The 24318-nt window shown below is 40.0% G+C and overlaps 1 protein-coding gene across 1 annotated transcript in view; it reads left to right on the forward strand.

The window, feature by feature from the left end:
- LOC124545132 (G protein pathway suppressor 2) overlaps positions 1-24318 on the forward strand; it is a 109290-nt gene that overhangs the window by 71046 nt on the left and 13926 nt on the right. The window contains exon 8 of the mRNA XM_047123958.1: positions 21067-21192. Within this exon, the coding sequence (XP_046979914.1) occupies positions 21067-21192 (126 nt within the window). The remainder of the gene's footprint in view (positions 1-21066; positions 21193-24318) is intronic.

The raw sequence follows: 24318 nt of genomic DNA on the forward strand, positions 1-24318 counted from the left end.
CTGTAACACCTCTTACTTTTGGTGCTCCCTCTCCTCCACCTGTCTCTCTGCCCTTCTGTGCTCCCACACCAGTGTAGTGATGTGGTATTGAGCCAGAGCCTGTTGCCGAATTCCATGTGCTCACCAGGACATGCAATTTTAGCACTTACGTCATACAGTGGATCGGCACCTACAGGCAGTACACTGAGGAGGTACCAACATTTTGAGACATTTCGACAGTATGTTGCAGGGTGCCTACGTGACCTCTGCCACTACAAGACCCGCACTGAAACTGGCCATCTGGCCACGCTGGTATTTTGACAGAGGCGGGCTTCTAATTGGCATTCTTCTTTTAAATGGAAAAGTCTTCTCAGGTTATCAGCCAAATCGTGGCATTGTATAAACACAATGTTCTGATTAGTTTTCTGCTCATCATCTTCAGACGAAGTGTCAGGTTCATGTCCAGTTTGTTCCTGTATGGCTGTTGGACCACATACTTCTCTACCAATAGTCCAATGGGTGGGCCAGCCAGTGTGGAAGAGACTTGCGACATTTGGTGGGAAAGCTCCCCAGTGGGATGAAGGAGGGTCTGGTCATTGAGTACTGGCACAGTCTGTCTATTCCACCCACTTTCTCTGCTGCTCTCACATCAGAGTATGCACGATTTATTTTTGCTACTGCTACATTCCATGCTGAGCTCAGTTGGAAACTGCTGTGCCAGTTGACAAGATCACCACCAGTCTTAGTTGTACTGTTCTTTGATGATTGAATTCCAGAACTTGCTAATGCAGCACATTACATTTGTCCATTGATAAAGAAATGTGTGTCCTCTGTTGATTCTGTGATCTTCCACTATAGACATATTGGTCTGACCAAGACATATTCTCACGTCCTCCGAACATTGCTGCGAAATGCAATGCTGCATCTGGCTGATGTACTGAATGTCACATTCGCAACTGATGCTGTGGACGCTTGGTGCCTGTAGCTTTAGTTGGTCTTTGATCAAGGCAAGAATATTCTTGATTTTTAACCGTTTCATTCCTCCATTATCCTTGCAATTTTGGCTGTGTATGGATGGAACTCCAGGTGCTTGGTTCTTTCTTCTGGATCTTCTTTTTTTCCCATGCTCTTAGTTGTCTCTCTGAGTATCCATTTTTGCTAAAGGTCTCACACAGATGCTGTAACTTGATAAACAAACTTTTCTTATTGCATATGGCTCACTCACTGTGTACCAGGATAGTAAGCATTGACTTGTGTTATGCGGGATGGTGGCAGCTATTGACATTCAGGTACATGTCCATGTGTGTTTTCATCTTGTAGAGGGAATTTCCAAGTGTGTCATCTGGAAATTCTATATTAGAGTATCCAGAAATAGTAGGTATCGATTTTCTTCCACCTGCATGTTGAACGTGACATTATATATGCTGTTACAGGTGGCACAGGAATTCCTGTTGGGATTCTTCACCATGTGGGCAGATCAGGAATGTGTAGTACACTTATTGATTCAGTTTCAGGCATGCTGTTGTGAGAGCAGTTTCCTTGAAGTATTCCCTATTTAGGTGAAGCCATCCTCATATGGGATCTCCATCTACACTATGTGATCAAAAGTATCTGGACACCTGGCTGAAAATGACTTAAAAGTTTTTGGTGGCCTCTATCGGTAATGCTGGAATTCAGTATGGTGTTGGCCCACCCTTAGCCTTGATGACAGCTTCCACTGTCACAGGCATACATTCACTCAGGTGCTGGAAGGTTTCTTGGGGAATGGCAGCCCATTCTTCACTGAGTGCTGCACTGAGGAGAGGTATCGATGTCGGTCGGTGAGGCCTGACATGAAGTCAGCTTTCCAAAACATCCCAAAGGTGTTCTATAGGATTCAGGTCAGGATTCTTTGCAGGCCAGTCCATTACAGGGATGTTGTTGTCGTGTAACCAGTCTGCCACAGGCTGTGCATTATGAACAGGTGCTTGATTGTGTTGAAAGATGCAGTCGCCATCCCCGAATTGCTCTTCAACAGTGGGAAGCAAAAAGTTGCTCAGAACATCAATGTAGGCCTGTGCTGTGACAGTGCCTCGCAAAACAACAAGGGATGCAAGCCCCCTTCATGAAAAACACAAACACACCATAACACCACCGCCTCTGAATTTTACTGTTGGCACTACACATGCTGGCAGATGATGTTCACTGGGCATTTGCCATACCCACACCCTGCCATTGAATCACCACATTGTGTACCATGATTAGTCACTCCATACAACGTTTTTCCACTGTTCAATCATGCAACGTTTACACTCATTACACCAAGCGAGGCGTCGTTTGGCATTTACCGGTGTGATGTGTTGCTTAGGAGCAGCTGCTTGACCATGAAATCCAAGTTGTTTCACTTCCCGCCTAGCTGTCATAGTACTTGTAGTGGATCCTGATGCAGTTTGGAATTCCTGTGTGATTGTATAGATATCTGCCTATTACACATTACGACCCCCTTCAACTATCGGCGGTCTCTGTCAGTCAACAGATGAGGTCGGCCTGTATGCTTTTGTACTGTATGTGTCCCTTCACATTTCCATTTCACTGTCACATTGGAAACAGTGAACCTAGGGATGTTCAGAAGTGTGGAAATCTTGCGTACAGAGATATGACACATACGACACTCAACCACCTGACCAAGTTTGAAGTCCATGAGTTCCGCGGAGTGACCCATTATGCTCTCTCATGATGTCTAATGACTACTGAGGTTGCTGATATGGAGTACCTGGCAGTAGGTTGTAGCACAATGCACCTAATATGAAAAACATATGTTTTTGAGGGTGTACGGATATTTGTGATCACATAGTTACATCTGTGTGACTGCCTTGCAATTCACACTTAAGTATGTTTGGCAGAGGATTCATCAAACCACTTTCAGTCTATTTCTCTTTTGTTCTAATGATGAATATCACTTGGGAAAAACAAAGTTCAGATTTTTCATATTTTATTGTAATTGTCATTTCTCTCTCTATAGGTGGGAGGTAACAAAGTATCTTCACATTCTGAGTGGAAATTTGGTAACCTCACTGCAACAAACAATACCCTTGTTTTAATGGTTTTCACTTCAGCTCTCATATCGTATCTGTGACACTCTTCACCCTCTTTCTGATAATATGGAATGATCTGCCCCTCGTAGAACTTCTTCAGTGTCTTTCATCAGTACTATATGGTAAGAATCGCATATTGCTCAGCAGTACTACAGAATAGAATGGACAAGATTAGTGTAGGTGGTCCTTTAGAAGAGGTGTTGTAGCTTCTGTTTTGCCAATAAAATACAGTCTTTGTTTCACCTTCTCTACAACATTTTCAGTGTGATGGTTCCAAATTAAGTTTTTCATCTTGTAATCCCTAGTTTTTTAACTGAATTGACAGCCTTTAAATTTGTGTAACTTAGTTAAATTCGTGCCTATCTGCGACTCAGCATCTCCGCTATGTGGTGACTAGCAACTTTCGTTCTCAGAATATTGAAATTTAAAGTATTCTTTTTCATACTCGTGTGGAGGATCACACACTTTTTATTGTTTAGAGACAGCTGCCAATTTTCTTGGATAAATCATTTTGCGGTTGGTTTTGATCTTCTGATGACTTTACTAGATGGTAAATAATCTGCAAACAATCTAAGAGGGCTGCTCAGACTGTCACCTAAATCATTTATATAGCTTAGGAACAGCAGAAGGCATATTACAATTTCTTGGGGATTGCCAGATATCACTTCTGTTTCACATGATGGTTTTCCATCAATTACTATGAACTATAAACCTTTCTGACAGGAAAGCATGAATTAAGTTGCACTATCACGACAATACTCCACAGACATGCAATTTGCTTAAAAGTCTCTTATGAGAAATTGTATGAAAAGTCTTCTGGAAATTTAGAAATATGGAATCAGCTTGAGATCCGTACTCTCATTTCTTCATGTGAGTGTTCACAAGAAAAATATTTTCTGATCTCTGCTGACTATGTGTCAGTAGATCATTTTCTTCACGATATTTCATGATGTTTGAACAAAGTATGTGTTCCAGAATCCTGCTGCAATTGATGTCAGTTTTATGGGTTCATAATTCAGCATATTACTTTTATTTCTTTTCTTTTGTATTGGTGTGATGTGTGCAATTTTCCAGTCCTTATGTCTGGATCTTTCATTGAATAAATGGTTGTTGTTGTTGTGGTCTTCAGTCCTGAGACTGGTTTGATGCAGCTCTCCATGCTACTCTATCCTGTGCAAGCTTCTTCATCTCCCAGTACCTACTGCAACCTACATCCTTCTGAATCTGCTTAGTGTATTCATCTCTTGGTCTCCCTCTACGATTTTTAGCCTCCATGCTGCCCTCCAATGCTAAATTTGTGATCCCTTGATGCCTCAGAACATGTCCTACCAACCGATCCCTTCTTCTAGTCAAGTTGTGCCACAAACTTCTCTTCTCCCCAGTCCTATTCAATACCTCCTCATTAGTTACGTGATCTACCCACCTTATCTTCAGTATTCTTCTGTAGCACCACATTTCGAAAGCTTCTATTCTCTTCTTGTTGAAACTAGTTATCGTCCATGTTTCACTTCCATACATGGCTACACTCCATACAAATACTTTCAGAAACGACTTCCTGACACTTAAATCTATACTCGATGTTAACAAATTTCTCTTCTTCAGAAACAATTTCCTTGCCATTGCCAGTCTACATTTTATATCCCCTCTACTTCGACCATCATCAGTTATTTTGCTCCCCAAATAGCAAAACTCCTTTACTACTTCAAGTATCTCATTTCCTAATCTAATTCCCTCAGCATCACCCGATTTAATTTGACTACATTCCATTATCCTCATTTTGCTTTTGTTGATGTTCATCTTATATCCTCCTTTCAAGACACTGTCCATTCTGTTCAACTGCTCTTCCAAGTCCTTTGCTGTCTCTGACAGAATTACAATGTCATCGGCGAAACTCAAAGTTTTTACTTCTTCTCCATGAATTTTAATACCTACTCCAAATTTTTCTTTTGTTTCCTTTACTGCTTGCTCAATATACAGATTGAATAACATCTGGGAGAGGCTACAACCCTGTCTCACTCCTTTCCCAACCACTGCTTCCCTTTCATGCCCCTTGACTCTTATAACTGCCATCTGATTTCTGTACAAATTGTAAATAGCCTTTCGCTCCCTGTATTTTATACCTGCCACCTTCAGAATTTGAAAGAGAGTATTCCAGTTAACATTGTCAAAAGCTTTCTCTAAGTCTACAAATGCTAGAAACGTAGGTTTGCCTTTTCTTAATCGTTCTTCTAAGATAAGTCGTAAGGTTAGTATTGCCTCACGTGTTCCAACATTTCTACGGAATCCAAACTGATCTTCCCTGAGGTCCGTTTCTACTAGTTTTTCCATTCGTCTGTAAAGAATTCGCGTTAGTATTTTGCAGCTGTGACATAGTTTGGTAATTTTCACATCTGTCAACACCTGCTTTCTTTGGGATTGGAATTATTATATTCTTCTTGAAGTCTGAGGGTATTTTGCCTGTCTCATACATCTTGCTCACCAGATGGTAGAGTTTTGTCATGACTGGCTCTCCCAGGGCCATCAGTAGTTCTAATGGAATGTTGTCTACTCCCGGGGCCTTGTTTCGACTCAGGTCGTTCAGTGCTCTGTCAAACTCTTCACGCAGTATCTTATCTCCCATTTCATTTTCATCTACATCCTCTTCCATTTCCATAATATTGTCCTCAAGTACATCGCCATTGTATAAACACTCTATATACTCCTTCCACCTTTCTGCCTTCCCTTCTTTGCTTAGAACTGGGTTGCCATCTGAGCTCTTGATATTCATACAAGTGGTTCTCTTGTCTCCAAAGGTCTCTTTAATTTTCCTGTAGGCAGTATCTATCTTACCCCTAGTGAGACAAGCCTCTACATCCTTACATTTGTCCTCTAGCCATCCCTGCTTAGCCATTTTGCACTTCCTGTCGATCTCATTTTTGAGACGTTTGTATTCCTTTTTGCCTGCTTCATTTACTGCATCTTTATATTTTCTCCTTTCATCAATTAAATTCAATATTTCTTCTGTTACCCAAGGATTTCTATTAGCTGTTGCCTTTTTACCTACTTGATCGTCTTCTGCCTTCATTACTTCATCCCTCAGAGCCACCCATTCTTCTTCTACTGTACTTCTTTCCCCCATTCCTGTCAATTGTTCCCTTGTGCTCTCCCTGAAACACTCTAAACCTCTGGTTCTTTCAGTTTATCCAGGTCCCATCTCCTTAGATTCCCACTTTTTTGCAGTTTCTTCAGTTTCAATCTGCAGTTCATAACCAATATATTGTGGTCAGAATCCACATCTGCCCCTGGAAATGTCTTACAATTTAAAACCTGGTTCCTAAATCTCTGTCTTACCATTATATAATCTATCTGATACCTTTTAGTATCTCCAGGATTCTTCCAGGTATACAACCTTCTTTTATGATTCTTGAACCAAGTGTTAGCTATGATTAAGTTATGCTCTGTGCAAAATTCTACAAGGCGGCTTCCTCTTTCATTTCTTCCCCCCAATCCATATTCACCTACTATGTTTCCTTCTCTCCCTTTTCCAACTGACGAATTCCAGTCACCCATGACTATTAAATTTTCGTCTCCCTTCACTATCTGAATAATTTCTTTTATCTCATCATACATTTCATCAATTTCTTCGTCATCTGCAGAGCTAGTTGGCATATAAACTTGTACTACTGTGGTAGGTGTGGGCTTTTTGTTTATCTTGGCCACAATAATGCGTTCACTATGCTGTTTGTAGTAGCTAACCCGCACTCCTATTTTTTTATTCATTATTAAACCTACTCCTGCATTACCCCTATTCGATTTTGTATTTATAACCCTTACTCACCTGACCAAAAGTCTTGTTCCTCCTGCCACCGAACTTCACTAATTCCCACTATATCTAACTTTAACCTATCCATTTCCCTTTTTCAATTTTCTATCCTGCCTGCCCAATTAAGGGATCTGACATTCCACGTTCCTATCCGTAGAACGCCAGTTTTCTTTCTCCTGATAACGACGTCCTCTTGAGTAGTCCCCGCCCGGAGATCTGAATGGGGGACTATTTTACCTCCGGAATATTTTACCCAAGAGGACGCCATCATCATTTAATCATACAGTAAAGCTGCATGTCCTCAGGAAAAATTACGGCTGTAGTTTCCCCTTGCTTTCAGCTGTTCGCAGTACCAGCACAGCAAGGCCGTTTTGGTTAGTGTTACAAGGCCAGATCAGTCAATCATCCAGACTGTTGCCCCTGCAACTACTGAAAAGGCTGCTGCCCATCTTCAGGAACCACATGTTTGTCTGGCCTCTCAACAAATACCCCTCCGTTGTGGTTGCACCTACGGTACGGCCATCTGTATTGCTGAGGCACGCAAGCCTCCCCACCAACGGCAAGGTCCATGGTTCATGGGGGGAATAAATGGTTGCACTATAATAAATGGTTGTATAGTGCTAAATATGGAGCGATTTCATCAGCGTTTTCTGAAAGGAACCCAGTGGGTCTACTGTCTGGGCCAGAAGAACTGCTTTATTGAATGATTTAAGTTTCTTTGCTACACTAAATGTATCTAATTCCAAGTTACTAATGTTGGCAGCTGTTGTTGATTCAAATTCTGGAATGTTTACTCCACCTTTTTTGACAAATGAATTCCATGAAAGCATGTTTAGTAAACCCACTTTAGTGGTGCAGTTGTTGGTAATGTGACCGTTGTATCACCCAGTGAGCTTAATTGTGGAAACTATTATAAGTATACCTCACATTGATGTCCATGCTAAATTTTAAGTTCTGTAAGAGACACCAATCTCGAAGGTGTTGCATTCTTTTAAATCCAGCACTCTTTTTTTGTTGCTTCTGCAACAGTATTCTGACCTACTTTTTCTACTGTGACGGATCTGTTCCGTCTCTAATTATTGAACTTGGTGTGAATCTCTCAACTGTCATCAACACTGTTTCTTTGAATTTAAGCGACATCTGATCTAAACTTACATAGTTAGTCTGAAAGGAATGTAGACTATCTCTTAGGAGGGAGTCAAGTGAGTTTCTATGTGCCTTTTTGAATATATGTATTTTGTGTTTTTTTGTGGATGTAGATGTTAAGGTTGTCAGTCTTTCTATGATGACCTTGTGATCACTAATCCCTGCATCCATCTAGGTGCTCCTTTTTTGCTCAGTATTATTATTCTCTAAGAGGGCTAGTACTTTATCACACCCATTTACACTGTGAATGAGCACCTGAACTAATTGCTGAAAATAATTATCAGAGAGAGCATTTACTATCATTTTCACCAATTGTGTATGCCTTCCGCCAGTTTTAAATTTTTGTTGTTGAAGCTTTCAGCATCTATATTATCTGATGAAGAGAGTTAGTCAAAAGAACTAATTATTTTTTTATTCCAATTGTTAAGTATAACCTCAAGGCCTACTAACTCCCATCAACCATCTACTGCAGTTTCGCTATAACATAAACTACTTCTAACAACATGAAAGGTGCCACCGCAATTGAATTTAATGCATCCTTTCTGAACACCATCAGGTCCCTTGCAAAAATTTTGGCTGGACTTATCTTTGACTTTAGCCAGCTTTCAGTACCTGTAAAGATTTCAGCTTCAGTGCTTTCTAATAGTACTTGAAAATGTTGTTCTTACCTAACACATCTAGGACCATTTGCAACCATAATCCCAATGATTCCTAGGTCTTCCTTCCTTCTGTGTTTGATCTGCAGCCTATGGGACTGAAACTGTGTTTTCACTTTTTTGAGCTACTCTAAACAACCGTGCAGTGCACTCCACACTGCACTCGCTACCCATGTAGCTGCCTCCTGTGTGTAATGGATTTCAAGCCCTGCCTTCACCTTGCGAGCAAGACTTTCTGTCTTTATCACTTCAGATAGCTGCTGCAAACCAGACATAACCTCTTGCAATCCAAAGTGATGAACATCCATGAGCCAATACCTGAAGCTGGTTGCACTCTGTGCTCTTCGTGGCATGTGGATAGACCCATTCCATATCTGAGTATGCACAGAGAATGCACGCTTTATATTTTTCTCCTCTGTGGCAGCCATATCACTAAGAGGCTCCATGACACATCTAACGTTGGAGCTCCCAACTACCCATAACCCATCCCCCTGTGAATGCCCGGACCTTGTAGGCTGAGAGGCTTCCACAAAGAAAGGACAAATGATTGTAGCTGATTCAGAATCCTTCTGAGCCACAAGTAGAGCCTGAAATCTGTTTGCCAGGTAAGCCAGGGAGGAATTTCAATTGGTCCCTCAGAAAGTCTTTCACTACCTACCACACCCTGAAACAAACTCTCATTTAAGCACAGATGAGAGGTCAACCTCAGTGTGGCAATAACGAGGCTGATCACAGTAATGGACTGATCGGGGGACAAGTGGAATGATGTGCTGGTGAATATCCCTTGGATACCCACATCCGACCCCTGAAAGTGATGCCCACTGGCAACAGCCTCATCAAGCTGCTTGGTTGAAGCCAGCGCTGTCTGGAGCTGTGAACAAAGGGTCACTAACTCAGCTCCCATCTGATTGCTGCATTCACAGTCCCCATCAACACTAAAGATGATAGAAATCTACACTATACAGATACACAAGAAATTTATGTTTAAACTACAAAGTCACACAGATAAAGTTATATATGTAATTAGCTTCTACTTTAGCTCACAATACAATGAACAAACAAATGATCTGTTCTCCTGTTGCTGCTACCACAATTTACATTATAGTAGGTGCACACACAGAAACAAGCTGGCACATAACATGGAACATGCCGTTATCATGAACTGTGAATGCAGTGTGCTCGAGCAGTAGTTTTCAGCTGTATCTGGCTTGAAAATAACACATTTTGTTTATGAAAATGGACATACATAAAATTGCCGTATTAGGTCTGATAAAAGTGCATAAGACATGAAGAGAAATTCCTTGTTGAGTCAGTAAGACAACAGCTTTTAAAATTACTGTTAGAAGTAGTGGGATACAACTTTAAAATAGCATTGTACATAAGATAAAAATTGTTTCATCATTCTCACTTTTTATTAAAACCCTAAGGTCTTTCTTATTACATCACTGCTTCTATTCAGGAGCATAATTTGTAGAACACCTGAAATACAAGACTTTAAATTAGAAAGTACAGAATACTCTACTGCAATATTTTAAGCTCTCTTGAAGATAAAATGAAAAATTTATTTATTTAGTGCAATATTACTGATAAGTTTTCTGTATGTCGTGTGTGTGTGTGTGTGTGTGTGTGTGTGTGTGTGTGTGTTTTGCACACCTGCATGTGTATCCGTGTACATGTGTGCATTGTGCATGCAGTGAACCACAGTACTTATGAAGCAATTACATGAGGGTGGCCCAGAAAGTAATGGACCACATTTTTTTCTTCAACAATTCTTTATTGAACATAATGAGAATTACACACATGAAAGAATGGTGTTTTATCTATACACCCTATTTTTCCGCATAATCTTCATCCCATTCTGTGGTCTTCCTCCCGTGTGAAACAAGGGCGTGCATATCCTGTCAGTACCAGTCCTTGTCCTGGTGGCAGTGCCAGTCTTTCACTGTGTGAATCACCTCCTAATCGTCCTCAAAATATCTTCCACAAATGGCATCCTTTAATCAATGACATCAGCAGCTTGCTGCACCATGTCAGGTGTGACAGCTGTGGATGGCCTCTCCGACTGCTGCAAATCATGGTGCTCTGCCGAACTGCCTTCTGATGACCACACCCTCCTGTACTTCTGTCGGCAGCAGATGCTCCATAGACTTTGCACAAACGTTTGTGAATATTCCCCACAGTTTCTTTCTCTGCAGTGAGAAATTCAGTGATGGCACGTTGCTTGTAATGCAGATCACACACAGACGCCATTTTGAAACTGTCCTGCAACTATGCTATCTGTTGGAAGTGATGGGAATTTGGCAGGCTCACTCAGGAGACTTCGTGTAATATGTATGTAACGTTTCACATTCATAGCATTGTTTTTGGCTGAGCAAAAACAAATGTGGTGCATTACTTTCTAGGCAACCCTTTATGTCTTACAGTCAGGAAAGCTTTGTGGGTAAATAAGTAAATATAGTATTGAACTGCAATGGAATTGGGCTGTGACAAAGTAATCAAGCTATTGTCCATATTCTCTGCCATGCTCAGAAAATCCAACAAACTGTCTCCCAAGATAGATAGACAGACAGACAGACGAGGAGGGATGGGGGGGGGAGGGGAAGGGGGAGCACTCCTATATGCATCAAATATTACAGAATTCTTAAATTAATTAAAAAATTCCAGAGTCCTGTAGAAAACACAAAGATGAATAAAAAAATTGAATGCTGCAAGTGTCTGCTACAAAACACTATGAAACATTGAGGATAAAAACTAATTTTGTTGTTGACTTCCGTTTGCTTCACAAAGCGTCTTACAAACTGCTGATATAATTTGTAGCAGAATATCACTTTTCTCTATGCCCATTTTCATGTTTAAAAATATTGCAGCAGTTCAAAATTAATTTTAGGTTCTTCATGAATGTAGGTTGTCAGATATGCATCCCAATTAAAAAAAAAAATGTATGTCAAATTTTGAACAGTTTTTATTCTGCTATAAGCCTTCATAAAACACATTAATTTTGATAAACTAATAAACTGAACAACTGTAGAAGTAGTGCTCTGTGTAACAAGGGGCCAAAAACTGAGACTGAGCCACAGACAACATTGATAATTTTCTATAACATTATTGACATGACTGAATAAATGAATTTATAATTAACATGTAAAACTCTGCAAGCATTTGGATACACAGTTTGGGTCATAAAAAAGTAATGACATTTTTCATATAAACAGATTACTGCAAACACACATTTTAATACAAAATTTTGGAAACTGAGTATCCGAAACAATCGGACAAGGTATTTCTACATTTTGTTTTAATTACATAATTATTTGTCTTGTCATTTCCAGTTTAAGTTCATATTTTGTGGGTTTTATATTATAACTTATGTGCTATGTATATTTGCTACTTCAAAGCAACAGCATATTGAGGATCTCTGCACTCCCTTGTTTCACACAGGATAATTATTTTTGTTGCTAAATTGTTCACAGAATCTTAATTTGATTATTGACATTAACAGCTGTGGTTCTTATAACAAATAATTTGAAGGTGTGATTTCAGGAACTAGTGTCAGACTGATTTCCTGGAATTTTACATAAAATAAGGGGAATTTGAAATCCAGCAGCAAATCTTTTTAAGTGTAATGACGATTATAAACACATATTCTAGTGAAATTAAATATGGCAGTATTAACCATAATTTATTAAACATTAGTTCTTCTAACAACATGTGTTTTGGGATGTGCGTCATTCCCAGCATCAGTCAATTCTTAGTAGGGTTTCTTGGTATGCCACATTACAATGTGAACCAACTAACCATCTACATTTCACTTTGCACTCCATGTCTCTATCCACTGCACTAGGGTGAAATTATGGAAAATGGTGTTACATCTTTCATCTTATGCTGTTCCAGATTCTGACATTTAATAGTAACAGATTGTAACAAGACTGATGCGTTTTTGATAAATCTTCACTGCACCATTGCCTTGAAAATGAATACTTTCATGACTTGCAAGATATAATATGAAAACAACTAAATATGAAAATTCTGTAACCACCAACACGACATTTACTGTCATTTTATTGTAACAAATTGTACCAATAATGGTACATTTTCAAGAGATCCTCAATATGCTGTTGCTTTGAAGTAGCAAATATACATAGCACGTAAGTTATAATATAAAACCCACAAAATATGAACTTAAACTGGAAGTGACAATACAAAATCCAGTATGGCATTTTGTCCAGTTCTAGCCAGGTAGCATGTATGTGTCCCCACACTAGGGCTGAACTAGAATGCTGTAGATGTGTTTTGTCCTCATCATGTTGATGTGATGTCACAAGTAAGAAAACTGTGCTATCCATGATGGCGGCAACCCTGAGAGCAAGCTGGGACATTCTGTCTGCAGGAAAAAAACACACAGATCTGTACCTAAACACTTATGGCTGCTACCATCCAGCACATTGCAAATTGGTGTGCACCACCCTGTTACACAGAGCATGAATCATATGCAGGATTACAGAGGAACACGATATAAAAAAATGACTGCATAATGATCTTGTCGACCAGTAAATCAGTTTCCAACTGAGCTCCAATGGATTGTAACAATAGCAAAAATAAGTCAGGAATGCACTGATGTAATAGCAGCAGAGAAAGCAGATGGAATAGACCAGCAGCACCAGTACTTGATGCCCAGACTCCACTTCACCATGCCAGGGAACCCTCCCACAACCTACCACAAATCTCTTCCAGAGAAATGTAGTTGGCCCTCCCATTCGGCTCTCAGTAGTGGAGTTTGCAATTGCGGGGTGATGAAGGAAGGAAGGAAGGAAGGTTACCTAAAGATGATAAGTCGGAAACTCATCGAATCATTTTAATGACTTGACACGATGCCTTGGCTGATAACCAAGATGATTTCATCAGTGAAAATTCCCATGTACTTCTAAATGTGCATGTCTACTTCTCAACACCACCTATGTGGTGATCAGGAATCTAATTCATTTGTTGTAATTGCATCTTAAATTTTCCATTGTTTGATTTTGTTGTTGAGGCCTGTGTTTTGACAATAAGGTGTTATACCAAAGTGTGAGGAACATATTCTTGTTGCACTGTGAAAAAGGTTGAGATTTAAGTAAATTTCCAAATCTTGGCAACTATTGAAGTTGTTATCTTGGAACTGGAATGGTGATCTACTACTTTCATACATCAGTGTAAAGTTTTATTACAATCAGTGTACTGAAACATATAGGAAGTTAAGTCACACGTTGGTGCATGATTCAGCAAGTTGATACAAGCATGTCCTAAGATTATCATTCCCATATTATTTTTAACCAAATTCAGGACATTTTCAAAATAATGAACAAAATTATATGAGTAAAAGTCAGGATATGATCGAATACTGTCAGTATAGGCTTGATAATAATTTATTTTCACATAATCTACAGTACAACTGATGAGAGGTTACAGCAGTATTGCATATACAATTTGGAATCAAATACGAACACAAATTTCACACATTTTCTTTTGACGATCTACTGGTACTTGATGTGTACTTTTTAGTGGCGTTTCTTTACTTTAAAAGTTTATTTTCGTTAAATATTAAATTGTAGAAGCCCTTACAAGAGAGGCTAATGAGTGTGTGTTTTTAATCATTGTGAAAACTTTTACTTTTTTTAATCTGTCTGCAAAAGTTTAATTGTTGATAACACTCATGCAGTGGATGCATTAGAACCTGGAATAGCCAGTAAATATTCAACAAAGCTTGTGATATGTTTGATACACTTGCTCATTGTGTAAATGAATAAAAATTTCACTGACACTAGTATTTGATTTCATATTCCAGTCAAGTAGTTTACCTTCACAAAATCTGCTTACATAGCAGTACTAATAAAATGGTTCTTCCTCATCCATGGCGAAGTTTGTAACACTAGATTTTACAAAACTGTACAGTCCTTGAACACTAATGGGGCTGATAGTTTACCCCCCCCCCCCCCCCCCCCCCCCCAGCACAATCCACTGCATTGGTAAAGTAGTTCTAGAAATCGTTCACACCATTCACAAATATATCCAATGGAGGTATCAAAGAAAGCTGTGGTAATATCATTAAAATGATTAAATGTCACTAGTGTCTCACTTTCCAAGTCATGTAACTGCTGTTTTGCTGCAGATATCAAAATTCTTTTGGATTGTTTGCCTTCAAAGTTGCTGAGCAACATATTTAATTTGCGTGCAGTGTCAATTATAGTTACATTTTCGTTTTCAGTTAACAGAATGCTGTTGGAGAAGATATGTAACTGGCTTGAAAGGAGCCGAAGAGTGATAAACAGTGGCGAATTTTTATTTTATTTTATTTTATTTTTTTTTTTTTTTGGGGGGGGGGGGGGGGGGGGGGAGGGAATCAGGAAAGTAGGACATGCTTGGAAAACATCAATAACTCTAAAAGCTAGTAGAAGAGGCAGGTTATGGCATAGTTTTACAATGCCCTAAAAGTTGTTTGTGTTCTGCTTTAGCGAACTCGTGAAATGTACAGCATAAACATTAAATTGTTGCAACTTAAAATAAACATTGTTTTTGTCTTTTCTTTTATTTCTTCATAATTGCAGTTTGTACTGTCAGCTGAAATTGCTACTAATTTTTTCTTAAAATCGAATGCTTCCGAGCCAGATGTTTTACACTTTCAACACCAAAGTTCACTAACTCCAGCACTCTCACTACGATGCCTTTGTTTGGATCATAAATCCTAATTCTTAAATGAACCAGTTTGAAGTCCATGTGGCAGGAAGAATCTGTCATCACTGAAGTAAATTTTGCATATTTTAGTACTTCATTATTTGTTCCATAACAAATGGTGCAGTTAAGTTTCTGATAACTGATTTGGTTTTTATCTACAAGCACAAGATGTTCTTGTTGAACAGTGGTTTAATTACGTCTGGTGCATCCCATGGACTTGAAACTCCTAGTTGTGCATCACTGCGTGCTAAGCAACTTTGGCTTCTTGCACCGGAAGTTGCTTATCTGTACCTGAAACTGCATACACTGTTAAGTAGTTATCGATATTTTATCTTGAGTAGTTAACCAAAAGTGCAGCATAATGTTTGTTGGACTCCATGTGAGTTACTGTGTTGGTGCGTCCTGAGTGTCCAGTGCTAAATTTCACACCATAAACTATCACTCAGCATTCTCACCATGTCCTTTTTTTTTTAAGGATTCTTGCGGTGTCTGATGGTTTAATTTATATGTTTTTCCATGATTGACACTGGTAATATTAAGACAGAGATTGACACTGGTAATATTAAGATAGAGATTATAAAAGTCACTGCCACAAGGTCTGGAAATGTTAGACCACCATACAAGAGTACAACATACCGAAATTAAAACACATTCATTTGCTTACATGGTCAAAGTTCCACCAAGTTTCCAAAAGATTTTTATATTATATTGAACTTGAGAGCCAATACAGTTTGTTTGTGCAAATGAAGCATAATTGAAGTGTTCCGAAACTTCTGGAAAACAAAGCATTGCATCAGGACAGGTCACCAGTTCAGAAAGAAAAAAAAAATCTCACTATGTAAGACAAAAATGTGGGACATTTCGCTGCTCCCAGAGAGAATTTGGGGCACCAGGACTTTTGTTAAAAATCACAAGTGTCGTGGAAAACATGTGAAAAATGAGAAACCTAATTATGGTATATTAATAGAAGTGAGCATAGTGTGGCAACAGGTCTCTCAGGCATTTATCTGTACAGCATTTACACAGACACTTAGTACAGCCTCTTAAAGAGTAATTACTTACTGCTACCCAACACCTTGAGACAGCAAAAGAGGTGAAAGTTTCCTTTTGTGGTTTGAAGTTGTGCTAATCCAAGAACACTTTAATTTATTGCTCAAACAGTACACACATGAAAGACAAGTGCAGTACAATAAACAGTGCAGAAGTTGCTGGTGGAGCCTGGCACTCTGGTTTATATATACATTAGCTCCAACAAGGGGCATAACTGGCAGGCTGCGCACGCCACTGCTGTCATATTAAAAGACTGAGAGGCGTCTAGTGGTAGAATGTAGAACAAACTTCATGTGTGAACTAAGAGTGATGCTTACTGCACTCCTCTTCCCTTGTGAAGAAGTGAGCACTGTATTTACTTCTATTTCTTCTGTGGTACATGTAGGTTGTTGAGTCATGTGACACACTGCCACTGATGCACAGGGTCAGAAGTGGCTTGAGTGCAGACCTGCGGTGCCCGCCCCCTGTGAGAGACCATTTGGTAGGACAGGTGAAGCTGGTGCAGCATCCATTTCCACGTCCAACCCCAGGGAAGGAAGTTGCGGCAAAGGTGGCGGAACAGGCCGCACAGGCTGTGATGAGGGCGGTTACGGTGGAGCTATTGGCTGTGACTGTGCGGGAGCCGGGGTCCTGCTGTGGTTCCTGACAGCTGAAGGGAACACCTTCAGCAGAGGAGTCAGTTGCGCAAATGGCAGTGGGGAAGGCAAGGGCACTGGCTGCGATGTAGGAGATGACTCAGTAGATGGAGGACATGGGGGCAGCGGAGGTGCACCTGATGCGCGGCTACCTGTGTGGGCCCATAGCTGGTCGACATATCACAAAGCCCACCTCTCAACCATGCAAACCACACATAGGTGTTGACCACTGGTGCTCTCGATTACCACTGGCACCTATTTAGACCAGCGGCCAAACCCACGAGCTCAAACAGCTGTGCCAGGCTGGAAGTATTGCATTGCTGGTGCTGACGGACAGCCTGGCGTTGGCAAAAGCAGATATAGCAAGGTCCGTTGCTGATCACCGTGCAACAATTCAGCCGGTCTCTTATCTCCAACAGGGATAAATCTTAAGAGCTGAGGAACTGGTCAAGAGATAATTCCTGTGACACATCCAAAACATATTTTTCGATCAGAGTCTTAAATGTTCGGACTTGTTGTTCTGCTACCCTATTTGATTGAGGGTGGAAAGGAGGAGCTGTGACATGAACACCACTTTTTTTTACAAAAATCTTCAAACTCCTGAGATTGAACTAGGGGCTGTTGTCAGCATCTAACATACACGGAAAATCTTCCATTGCAAAGATTTTTTGAAATTGTTGCCACTGCAGAAGTTGACAGACAACACACCACATATGGAAACTTAGAATAAGCATAGATTACAAGCCAATAGGAATTCAAAAAGGGTTCCACAAAAATATGCATGGTTGCATTCCCGAGGCTGTTGTGGATCTGGCCATGGTGACAAAGAAGAATGGGCAGCCACTTGATGGGTGGCACACTGTGGGCAAGTTGCAACAGCTAGCGCTATTTCCCCATCAGTGCCTATCCAAAAAACATGTCTGCCTGCTAATGCTTTTGTACGTTGACACACTCCGGTGGTCCACATGAAATAAATGCATAACCTCACACCGAAGGACTGAAGGGGCTGTAACCTGGGGAGCGGTGTCCTCTGTAGCTAACAGCAGCACTCCTTCCTAAACAGAAAAGTGATGGTGTAATGCAAAATAATTTCTCAAAGGATCAGAAGCGTGGCCTGGAAGCTTGTCCGGCCAGCCGTGATGCACAAAAGAAACAACATGACTGGAAACAGGATCCATGGCTACTGTGGATGCAATTTTAGTCCGAATAATAGGAAAACCTTCCATGTCTAAATGAAAACAAAGTAATTCCTCTTGTAATTCCTCTTTATCAAACTCTGGATCTGGACCAGTCGGAAAATGCAATAAGTTGTCAGCATTTGCATGTTGCGTTATATGTCTAAAATGTATTTTATAATTGTATCATGACAGGATAAAAGCTGTAAACAGTGTGTGGCTTTGTCTGGCAAGGACATTGAATGTTTAGAAAGACACACCACTTGCTTGTGGTCAGTGATCAGGTGAAACTTAGACCCATAAAGAAAAACATGAAATCTTTTTAGAGTGTACATAATTGCCAAAACCTCTTTCTGAGAATGACTCTGTTGTGCTGATTTAAGGATTTAGAGGCATATGCAGTAGGGCGTTTAGAACTATACACATACTTATAAGCAGAGACTGTGTCAAGGCCAAACTGTGGCTTTAGCTGCCAGAGACTACAGTCGTGTGTGTGACGTGTGTGTGTGTGTGTGTGTGTGTGTGTGTGTGTGTGTGTGTGTGTGTGTGTCCGCCGTCTGTTTTTAACAAAAGCCTTGTTGGTCGAAATCTTATTCTCTGACGGTCTTCTTGTTGTACCTATCTGCGACTCGGCATCTGCTCTATATGGTGAGTAGCAACTTTCCTTTTCATAATATTGTGACTGAGCATTAGTATATTTTAAAAAATCATTGCAGAGCCATAATTTACTGGTAGGTTTTATTTTGTCCATCAGCAGCGGTGCTGACCATTTACTGAAAGAAAGGGGTTGCATAACATCAAGGGATTGAAGATGATCTAATTCTGCTTTTACTTGATCTTGTCAAGTTACCAGTACCAGACGAGTCCAGAAAAAATGGGAATGGGCAGACTTTCATAATAATATGAACCTGAAATTCTGTTGCACAACCCAGTCCTGGAGAAAATAGACAAGGAAAATTTGGCACAGAGAGCACCTAACTGTTGATATGGAACTTGATCAGAAACCAAGTGCACTTCACCACCGAAGGATTATTCGGAAAATTTAAAAGCATCCAAACTGGATAGATTTTCAGTGTAAGTGTTGTCCACACCTAGGAATGTTAATAAACAAATCGCAGCCTTGTAAGTCACAGGTACAAAAAACTGTCCAAGAATGGAAATCTGTTGTTTGTTATAACTCAACAGTCTTCATGAAACGAGTCGGAGGGGGTGAATCCAAGTCCACATAAGTCTGAGCATTTATCATGTTGCTACTGCACCCATTCCACCTGGGTTCTCGATTACTTGTTAAATACATGCACATCAGTGTAACTTGCTTTGAGATACTGTCACTATTTACACTCTGTTCACATCCATTTTCATTTCATCCTCGCTCAGGATAGGAAAGGAGTTAAATACAGAAACAATGCGTCCTTTATTACGCCATCTATTACACATTGCCCAGCACTTAGGACACAAGGTCCATTCATCTTAAATGAAGCAGTATGGGCATAAGGCAGTGGAGCACAGGGATGTAGCTTTTGTGACATGGACTATTGTTGTTGCGAGGCCCATTACCTATACTATGCTGAGACCTCTGCTGGACTGCTGCAATAGCATCTTCGTTCCCTTATGAACTGACTGATGGCTGGAAGGGATGAGATGAACTGATTTCTGAAACTTCAGACCAGGATTCTGTCTGACAGACTGCGGCCTGTGAAACTTCAATGACTGAGCTATGTTAATACTTCTGAAGGGTAGGATTTTTACACTGTAAATCTCACTCTCAAACTTGCCTTTGGAGCAAAACGTACGATTGCACCATGAACCATTTTATCTGCATAGGATTCCTTATGAACATTTGTCACAAAATGATGATGACAGCTGAGCCCCTGCCCTGTGTGACTTTGGCAGTGGTAAAACTCCACAGGAACAGCAGTAATGTTTGTATGCTTATAGTGATAGGTAGAAAGTAACTCGCACATCTGATCGAAAGAAAGACTTGAAGGTTCTTGTAAGGGGACGAGCTGACCCAACTGATACACGCGAGGTGAATTCCACTACAAAAAAAGGCCTTGCGCAAGTTTATGTCTGTTACACCAAATGCCTGAAAATGTTGCTGTAGGTGTTTTGTAAGCATCCTGGTCTTCTGCTGCATCGTTGTTCACAGGAAACAGCAGCAGACATGTTGTTGGCATGGCTGCTAGGTGTGTCAGTGTAGTCGTTAAACTGGAAATAGCAACTTTCTGTATATGTTGTTGCTTGTGAAGAGATTTGAGCACTGCCTTCGTGGAAATTAAACTCAAAGGACTAATGACTGAAGTGGAACACCTGGAGTAGAACCCTGTACTCGTCATCAAAAAGTGCTCTTACCCAAGAAAACTTTAATTTATTGCTTGAACAATACACACATGTGAAAGACAAGTACAATAGAAAAAGGAATGCACAAATCACTGGCAAAGGCAAGTGCTCTGGCCTATATATTTATTAGTTCCAACAGCAGGCACAGCCAGCAGGCTGCGCATGCATCTACTGACCTATTAGCAGGCTATTGGCCTGTAGTGGCCAAATGTAGCACAGACTTCACCCATGAACTACAAAGCTGTGCACACACAAAATTGATAGTTACAGCATAACAATTGTACAAAGCTTTCCTTTTCAGTTCATCATAAATACTCTTATTTGGAATAATTTAAGGATTAATAGTGTAGAAAAATTTGAGCCAGGAAAGGGTGGCCTAAAAATTTCTTTTAAATGTGTGTGATGTATCATCCATCATGAAATATTTGATCTCATTTATTTTCCAAGTCCAAATTTATTCTGATTTGTTTTCCTAATATTTATTTATTAACAAATTTGTAGGGTGCTAAGACTGGAAGTATTACATCTGGCTATCCAATCAGAGCCCAGCCAGTGTCTGCACAACCTCAGCACAACAGTTCTCATGTTACCAGCAGCAGCTATCAACCAGGAGTGTCAGCATCCCATGTAAGTTGATTTTCTATGAAAATGATTCGTAGCAGGAGTTCCATACTCTGAAACTTTCTATTCACTTTACTAAGTTACTTCACATTTTCTCATTTTGTAATAGCTCATGGGGAAAAAATAGAGGTTGGCATTAGGTAATTCTATACTGTCTTGTTTATTGTCTGGCAGTTACTCTTATAACTCTTGTAATTAAGTATATACAGACAGCTGAATAGTGGTGAAATTTTGTGGGAGCCAATGACTTATCTGTAAGATATAATAAGATATGCCGCTAGTGGAATGCTGACTGCAGCAGTCAAAGTTCTTTGTTTTGTTCTGAGTCCTCTGTGCTGAATGAGAAGAGGATCAACTACGATAGTACATATACAGCTTGCCTGAAATGTGGTGAACCGTCTGTGATGGAACACAATGTTCATTACCAACAGTTTACATTAATTAGCTTAATAACCATCTGGTGTGAAGTAGAAGTTTATTCTAAGGACGAGAAAAAATAGGAATTAAAACAAATTAAATGTGTCCCTTTATTTAACACCTTCGAGGCATTCAGCTTTTCATTGTTGTTAGCTACTAACCACAGCAGAGTGGTTTACACAATATAGACATACTTGTCAAATGATGCATCAGTCATAGTAGGTGAAAATTTAGTTACAAAATTGGAAACACTATAATTGCCACTGAACAGACATTATCCAGAGAAACTACAACCATGCAGAAGGTTATGAAATCTTTACAACTAATTATGAAAGCTTCACAGAGAAGGCTATAAAAGGAGACTAAATAACCAGATGACAAAATGTGATAGATAAGAGGGCCCTAATATTACCTGATGATCCAAAAGGATCCAGTATAAGGATGTGAATATCTGTCAGAAAGCAACAGTCACAGGCATACCACCTGTGCGAGAACTAAATGAAGAGAGAGCTGATAGATGTCATTGATGAAATGACTCATTTTGCTGTGAATTCAAAACAGGATCAGGGAACAAAAGTTCTTAATGAAAGAAAAATTAAATTGTTTGTTGTTGCTGGGGATCCACTTTAAACTTCCTAGTAGGACACTGTCAGCTGTGAGAGGCTCACAAGGGTGTGGCTGTATTCCTCAGTGATAAATATCATAACATACCTGTTGTTTTCACCATAGATACTGTTACAACAATATTATTTACACAAACATAAGTAACAGTAAGCTTCATTTGCCTTTCAGACAGAGACTGTTTTGGCAGTGGGACTTTTCAAGAATTACTTGAGTGAATTCCTTCAAGCAAACCTCCTTTTTATAGATTTCAGTGCAACTGTTCCCTGAAACTCTGGTCTGTTTGTAACAAAGTTTTCTGAAACCACTTGAATGTTGTTTGTTCTTCAGGCAGATGACACACTTTGATTTATTGTAAGAATACAGAGGAAGTGGGCTCTTGTAAATGTTCAGGCATAGACCAAGAGCAGAAAAATGTGGAATTTCTGATAGTAAGAGAGGGCACAGGATATATAAATAACGAGCATAAGTAGAGGTCAGAGACAAAGTTCTTGATTTCCATTAATCGTGCTACTAATTCAACTGAAGTAAGGGAAGCTGCCAGGAAAATTAATATTAGCCAAGGAAGATTGTTGATTGCTTCTGCCAAGAAGTAGGAATGAATTCAGAAAAATCTGAAATTATTGCCTGAATAATTTGTGCCTGGTTTATTGGTTAGCAAGATATCCAGTTGTTAAAATCATAGTTTCTGTTGTTCAGGAAAGAATGCTTAGGGTGATTCTTAGAGCACATGAGATCAGCTCTATAATCGGTCTATGAGCTGAGTCTAAAGTTGTTACTTGTATCAAGTGAAAGCTTCTAATGGTGCAATTATGGCCACCCCAAAATCACTGATAACCCATATCGTCATTAATAAGAGTCTGCTGAAGCACACCGTGGACAGCAACAGCAGAGCAATTTGAGATTTAGATCAAGCTGGACCTAATGGGACTGCCGATGGGGTTGTTAGCCATCCAATTCACTGAAGAAGTCCAGAATTACAAGGGGTATATTGGAATAATTTACAGTTCTGTTGTCTTACTAATACTGCTCGAACTACAGGCAAGTCCTCTTGTAGAACAGTGACCTAGTGAACTGATTCCAGAACACCATGCAGACACTAGATGACAGTTGTGAACATTGTGTGTTCTACATCTACATGATTACTCTGCAATTCACATTTAAGTGCTTGGCAGAGGGTTCATCGAACCACAATCATACTATCTCTCTACCGTTCCACTCCCGAACAGTGCGCGGGAAAAATGAACACCTAAACCTTTCTGTTCGAGCTCTGATTTCTCTTATTTTATTTTGATGGTCATTCCTACCTATGTAGGTTGGGCTCAACAAAATATTTTCGCATTCGGAAGAGAAAGTTGGTGACTGAAATTTCGTAAATAGATCTCGCCGTGACGAAAAACGTCTTTGCTTTAATGAGTTCCATCCCAACTCGCGTATCATATCTGCCACACTCTCTCCCCTATTACGTGATAATACAAAACGAGCTGCCCTTTTTTGCACCCTCTCGATGTCCTCTGTCAATCCCACCTGGTAAGGATCCCACACCGCGCAGCAGTATTCTAACAGAGGACGAACAAGTGTAGTGTAAGCTGTCTCTTTAGTGGACTTGTTGCATCTTCTAAGTGTCCTGCCAATGAAACGCAACCTTTGGCTCGCCTTCCCCACAATATTATCTATGTGGTCTTTCCAACTGAAGTTGTTCGTAATTTTAACACCCAGGTACTTAGTTGAATTGACAGCCTTGAGAATTGTACTATTTATCGAGTAATCGAATTCCAACGGATTTCTTTGGGAACTCATGTGGATCACCTCACACTTTTTGTTATTTAGCGTCAACTGCTACCTGCCACACCATACAGCAATCTTTTCTAAATCGCTTTGCAACTGATACTGGTCTTCGGATGACCTTGCTAGACAGTAAATTACAGCATCATCTGCGAACAACCTAAGAGAACTGCTCAGATTGTCACCCAGGTCATTTATATAGATCAGGAACAGCAGAGGTCCCAGGACGCTTCCCTGGGGAACACCTGATATCACTTCAGTTTTACTCGATGACAGCAATCTTTTTTTGTAGAGAAAGCTATGGACAAG

Source organism: Schistocerca americana, chromosome 8, assembly GCF_021461395.2.
Source record: "Schistocerca americana isolate TAMUIC-IGC-003095 chromosome 8, iqSchAmer2.1, whole genome shotgun sequence".
NCBI classification, from domain to species: Eukaryota; Metazoa; Arthropoda; class Insecta; order Orthoptera; family Acrididae; genus Schistocerca; species Schistocerca americana.